We start from the raw sequence: 6,520 nt of genomic DNA, 5'->3' as shown, positions 1-6,520 counted from the left end.
ATACTCACTGGAAGGACTAATGCCCAAGCTGAAGCTCCAATACTCTGGCCACCTGATGGAAAAAGCTGACTCACTGGAAAAGACCCTGATGCTGGGAAAGACTGAAGGCAAAAGGAGTAGAAAGGGCAGCAGAGGATGAGAGGTTGGATAGCATCACAAACTCAATGGACACAAACTTGGGCAAACTTTGGGAGATAGTGAGGAACAGTGCAGCCTGGCATGCTGCAATCATGGGGTTACAAAGAGTTGGACACGACTTGGCAAGAACAATATATAAGACAGACAGTCAACAAGGACCTACTGTATGATACAGCAAACTCTACTCCATATTCTATAATAACCTATTGGGAAAAGAATCTGAAGAAGAATGAATATATGTATAACTGAATCACTTTTCTATACACCTGAAACAAACACATTATAAATAAATATTAAATTAAAAAAAGAAAAAGAAAACAAAAACCTTTTAATTAAAAAAATAATAGAAGCCCTGAAAGATAGAAAAAATAACTCCATCTCCTTTTTCTTTCTAAAGTAAACTTATGTTCACTTTTTATGTCGTTACTCTGAACTGCAAGAAGTGCATTCCTAGAAAGGAACATCTGAGAAAGGAGTAGCTTGCTAGTGATCTTCAGCATGCTATTTAATCTCTTTAAATAAAAGTGGGATGCTAATCAGTTCAGTTCAGTCGCTCAGTTCTGTCCGACTCTTTGCAACCCCATGAACCACAGCAGGCCAGGGATGATAATAACTACAACAATAACATCTACCTTACAGGTGATTCTCTGAGAGAATCAGAGTTAAGGTATCTAAAACATCCTGCACCATACTTAAAACACAGTAGCATAGTGAAAACACTCAGCAGATGGTAGTTACAGTCTTAAATGATAAACAAACTCATCCAATTATCTTATACAACTACTAGAGAGATTTACTGTGTCTGCCAAGGCTATTTAGCAGATCCTGGAGTTACAGCACAGTGAGTTTAATTCAAGAGAGAAACTCTGAATGCAGAGTGCTCAACTCCACAAGGATTCCAAGTCATTAATCTATCTGAGCACTCTATCACAGTCAGCTTTATAATTATCTGCAAATGGCATAAAATAAAGCAAATATATATAAACATATGAAACAACTTTAATTATAAAAATAAAGTTTATTTAAATTCTATAAATATACACACACACACACAGAGTACCATACATTTACTTATTACATACAAATTCTGCTTCTCAACTACAAAATTATATATACAGTGTAAATAGTGGTAAGAATTCTTAAAGTCCCCTGTACTACTTTCATCCTAAGTCATATACTTGTTTTCCATCCACAATTGGACTGGGACTTAAAATCCACATGGACATTTACTATAGCATTTGTTTCCTCCTAAAAAGAAACTCTAAAAAGCTATTATTAAACCAACAGTATGTCTAACAAATACTATTATCTTAGATCCAATAATATACAATATTTGAGATAAGTAAAAGGCTTTTAATCTGCTTCTACTTCATCAGTTCAGTTCAGTCGCTCAGTCATGTCCAACTCTTTGTGACCCCACGAACTGCAGCACGCCAGGCCTCCCTATCCATCACCAACTCCTGGAGTCCACCCAAACCCATGTCCATTGAGTCGGTGATGCCATCCAACCATCTCATTCTCTGTCATCCCCTTCTCATCCTACCCTCAATCTGTCCCAGCATCAGGGTCTTTTCATCAGCAATACTTTATTTCATACATAAAATCCCCTAGTCTTCCTACATTCCTAGTGATCCTAAAATGGAAACCAGGTCATGTTACTGAATCTAGTTCTCTTTTCTTCTTTTGGCCAGAAAGCCAAACACTGAAAATGCATTTTTTTTAAAATTTGCATCACAATAGGTTGCTATGAATTAAGCCCAGCCTCCCAGGCCTGTCTTTATATAGCTAAGATACATGCAGGTGAAAAATAAAAGATTAGCTCAATTACTTGTCTTCCTACCACATAACCATTTAAAACAATTTTCCAAGGAGCAAAGTGAATTACATAATTGTGCTGACATCAGAGTCCCAATTTCTTTCCTTTAGCAACCTCCTTTTCTGTATATCTCAAAGACTACTGGTGATAATAACAGGGCACTAAGAAATGGATGACTGAAAACAATGATATATGTAGAAATACATAAGTAGCAAATACTTCTTTCAAATAAACATATGCTCAAGGTCTGTATTTAAAGAACTGTATTGAGCGGTAACATCTCTCTAACTACTGTATTCCAAACACAACTAATACAGTGCCTGGTATACAGCAGGTGTTTAATATGTACTATTACATACATAAATGAATAAATGGTGTGGAAAAAAAGTAGTGTATTCAACTCAATGCTGGTTCAATGGCTACTAATGTCCACTTCAATTTGGGGGACAACTTACAAAAAACTGATAAAGGAAAATGACAGAACAATATAAAATTCTTGTAGGAGTGATAATTTTGCAAATCTATCAAAAGATAATTATCATATATTAAAAATGAAACACAGATAATCGTGAATTTATGTCCATCTTGGGGTTAATAATAAGCCCTGAGACAGAAAATATTGGTCCGTGCACAGCAGCTGCCCAAGCTCCTTCCCCAGCTGAGGGGCTTTATATAGAACAGTAAGTAAATAAAAGTTTCTGAGCCATTCCAGTATTCCCGCTGTTCTGATATATGAGAGACAAGTTGTAGGCAATATCTCTTCGTAAGTCTATCTGGTCAATTTCTATACCCTAGAGGGGAAAATACAAAGATGAGTATATTTCAAACTGACAACCTGGACAATTTTATGGCAACTAAACAGCTTTTGTTAAGTGTTCAAAAAACTATTAAAATTCATATTACTGAAAAAATTTATAAAACTAGGCATATACCTTGAATATACATTTTTATCAGGTAATGCTGACTTCAGTTAATTGTTATAGTAACTGTTTCATCAAATATTTTTAAATGTCTAACCAATAAGTTAAAGAAAAAAAGTTTCATTCACAAGACATAGCAGAATAAACACCAGATGAATTAGGATTTAAGAGTAAAAAAAAATGAAACCTTAAATACAGTTGAATAATAATATAACCTTGGTAGGAAAAGCCCTTTTAAGTATAATAAATACCAAAGGTAGGAACTAGAAAGACTGATATGACTTCATAAAAAATGTAAAACTTCTGCATGTAGAAAAAAAATAATACAAATGACCAGATAAGAAAAAAAAAAATCTGCACTATATAACAGAAAGGCATATAAAACACAGGTCTAGGAGGGCATACACCAAATTGATTATAATGACTACCTTATGGGTGTTATTACTTTTTGTTTCCTACTTAAATAATCCAACCAATGACCTCAATGGAGTAGATTAAATCTATGTTTCTATTCTTCTCCACACAAAATTTTGGAGTCAACTAAGAACATCTGCACCAATGAAAAATGTTGCCCTATAAAGCTTAAGGAGCAATACATAAATTATTTATGAAGTTAAGAACACAAAAGTATACGTATTTCATCAGGAGAACTGTAAGAGTAGGTATTCATTTGCCTAATGACTAAAGTTGAACAAGGGTAACAGAAGAGAGTTGTGAGGGAATGTGGGATTATGAGTGCAACTTTTAAAACTGAACAATGATAACATACTTTCCTTCAGAAATTAGGCTTTAAACACAGATTATCATAGTATTGGCAACACTTCACCCTATATTACATTAACTTAAAACTACGTTTATACTGATCTTTAATCTCTTTAAAGAAGTATGTTAGCTACACTTTTGAACTTGAAAATGAATAATGGCTACAGAACTCAATACTCAGGGTTCGTGTGTACCAGCTCACACCTGTAAACCACAGGGGCTATCTCAGGATAACTGAAATGGTCATAACCACAAGTCACATGTGTCCACATGGTCACCTAGGTCAGTAGGTGACTTGTTGCCGAACATAATTAAATAAGTGCATTCAATAAGGGGAGAATACATTTTTAATATATAAGCTATGATTAATTTCACTGTCTGGACCACAATACTGAGCTAACTGCAACTTATTGATAGATGAAGTGTCTCCTCAGTTTTTCAAAGTAAATCATACAGTACCTCTACCACAAGTGGAGGGAGCTCCAGGGCCTTCTGATAATAGTGGATTGCAAGATGTTGCAGCCCCAGTTGGTGCAGGGCACGGCCCAAGTTGTAGAATGTCTCCTGGCAAGGCCCACGTAAACTGAGGTATCGATTAAGAAAGGAAAAGCCCTACCAAAGAGAAAAGATAATAATTCAATAGTTCAGTCATTTGACAAGCAAGTGCAGGGGCAGGAATACAATTTTCTATTTTTGGCTATGCTGTGCAGCATGTGGGATCTTAGTTCCCCAATCAGGGATTGAACTCGCATCCACTACATTAGAAGTGTGGAGTCTTAACCAATGGACCACCAGGGAGTCCCCAATTTTTTTTTAAAGACAGTCTCACCCTAAAAGAATGTATGTCTGTGGTACAGTGTCATATCATAATATAGTTCAGATTTCTTCTGAAGGTGTAAAGAAGGTATTTTTTTTTTAAACTAAAGAAAAAAAATTCACAGAAAACAAAGCCAAATGTTACAACTAGCTATCAAAGACCCATAATCTAAAACAGAGAATATATATTTTTATGGTTTTAAGTTGGTTTTTGTGGCATTAGAGGCTAGTAAAATTTTAGGTTTGAGATACATGTCTAAAAGCTTGACCAAATATAAACTCCAAGCTCTTATGATGATAATTTAGAAAGTTGCATCCTCAGGAGCAAACTCATTTGAGTATATCTGACCTTTCTGGTTACATACCTCTCAGAGCCTTAATAACTTCTTAATGTTAAAAAACTTGATTTTCTTTTTTCCCCTCTGAAAGCTTCTGACTCAATAGCTTTATGGAGAAACTGATTATTTCAGAGCATAGCTATAATGAAGCAGCCTCCCTGTGTGTCACAGCATCCCAAAAAAGCAACTTGCTTCTTCACTTCTTCCTGTATTCACTTTCCCGTTCAATGCAACTTCAAGTTCTACCATGCACAGAAAGCTACAAATTGCAAGATGCCAGTAACTGATATAAGCAATTAAGCAAATATATTATGTGAGAATTAAATCAACAAATTTGTATGTATAAAAAATAAAATGCAGTTATTTCCTGGGTGATCAGGTATATAATAATAAATGGTCACAAATTTTTCTTCATAAATTAATAAATAATAAAAATTAAGGAATTTGTTAGAATTAATGCATTCTAGGAATAAAAAGTATGCTCAATAAAGAAGTCATATTTTCTGCATGATAAATGAGTCCGTTTGAGTACATGAATATGACTTCTACTGAAAAAACATGGTTCTCTGTTAAGTAATAGCAGACAAGCTATTAATCTCAGAAGAATCAAATCTATGTGTTTAAAAATGAGAAATTCAAAGACAAATATCTAAGAAAGAACATTTACTTTCCTTCCCTAATTACCTAAAAAACAGGTATATACATGCATCAAACATAAAAACTGAAATAAAAGCAAAAGTTTTGAGGATACAGTGTTGAATGAGACAGACCAGATCTCTGATCTCTTGGAGTTTATATTTTCACTAGAGGAGGCACGCTATGTTAAGAAGGTAAACAAGAAAACAAAAAGGTAGCGCAAATTGCTTTATGAACTAAGACTTTAAAAGAGCAATTTGTGGTGATGACGTAAGGAAACAGTCACACAAGCCTGTATCCAAACATTATTGCATGTCTATATTATTTTTAAAAACTAATTTAAAAACTCTTTAGGACCTGGAAGCCTCTGAGGATCCAGAATACAAGAAAGCCTGCACAGGATTCCCTAAGATTCTGCCTGAGCCTTCTCTTCTGATCTGGCTGTGCATCCTTTCCACAGGGCTGTGTAAGTCTTGGCCAGGAGTACTCCTATATGTTGATCCATGAGTGCTGAACACAGGAATGGATACCCCCAACAAGTGCACTAAGCAGATACTACTTTTTTATTTTTTTAAGGTTGAGGGTTTTGTTTTTTTGCTCTTTATTATTACTTTTTTTTTTACAATACTGTATTGGTTTTGCCATACATTGACATGAATCCGCCACAGGTGTACATGAGTTCCCAACCCTGAACCCCCCTCCCACCACCCTCCGCATATCATCTCTCTGAGTCATCCCAGTGCACCAGCCCCAAGCATCCTGTATCCTGTATCAAACCTAGAATGGCGATTCGTTTCATACATGATTGTATACATGTTTCAATGCCATTCTCCCAAATCATCCCACCCTCTCCCTCTCCCACAGAGTCTAAAAGTCTGTTCTACACATCTGTGTCTCTTTTGCTGTCTCGCATACAGGATTATCGTTACCATCTTTCTAAATTCCATATATATGCATTAGTATACTGTATTGGTGTTTTTCTTTCTGGCTTACTTCACTCTGTATAATAGGTTCCTGTTTCATCCACCTCATTAGAACTGATTCAGATGTATTCTTTTTAATGGCTGAGTAATACTCCATTGTGTATATGTACA

At 35.2% G+C, this 6,520-nt stretch overlaps 1 protein-coding gene across 2 annotated transcripts in view; it reads right to left on the bottom strand.

The window, feature by feature from the left end:
- The window catches only part of GTF3C3 (general transcription factor IIIC subunit 3), a 35,494-nt gene continuing 31,311 nt past the window's right edge, over nt 2,338-6,520 (bottom strand). The window contains exons 17-18 of one of the 2 annotated variants that reach the window (XM_005676295.2): nt 4,096-4,248; nt 2,338-2,745 (exon numbers count right to left, since the gene is read on the bottom strand). In XM_005676295.2, the coding sequence (XP_005676352.1) occupies nt 2,623-2,745; nt 4,096-4,248 (276 nt within the window). In that variant the 3' untranslated portion in view covers nt 2,338-2,622. The remainder of the gene's footprint in view (nt 2,746-4,095; nt 4,249-6,520) is intronic. The other variant, XM_018061377.1, reaches the window with a different exon arrangement.

Source organism: Capra hircus, chromosome 2, assembly GCF_001704415.2.
Source record: "Capra hircus breed San Clemente chromosome 2, ASM170441v1, whole genome shotgun sequence".
In the NCBI taxonomy this organism is placed as follows: domain Eukaryota; kingdom Metazoa; phylum Chordata; class Mammalia; order Artiodactyla; family Bovidae; genus Capra; species Capra hircus.
The sequence above is the reverse complement of the archived record's forward strand: the minus strand, read 5'-3'. Positions and strand labels throughout refer to the sequence as shown.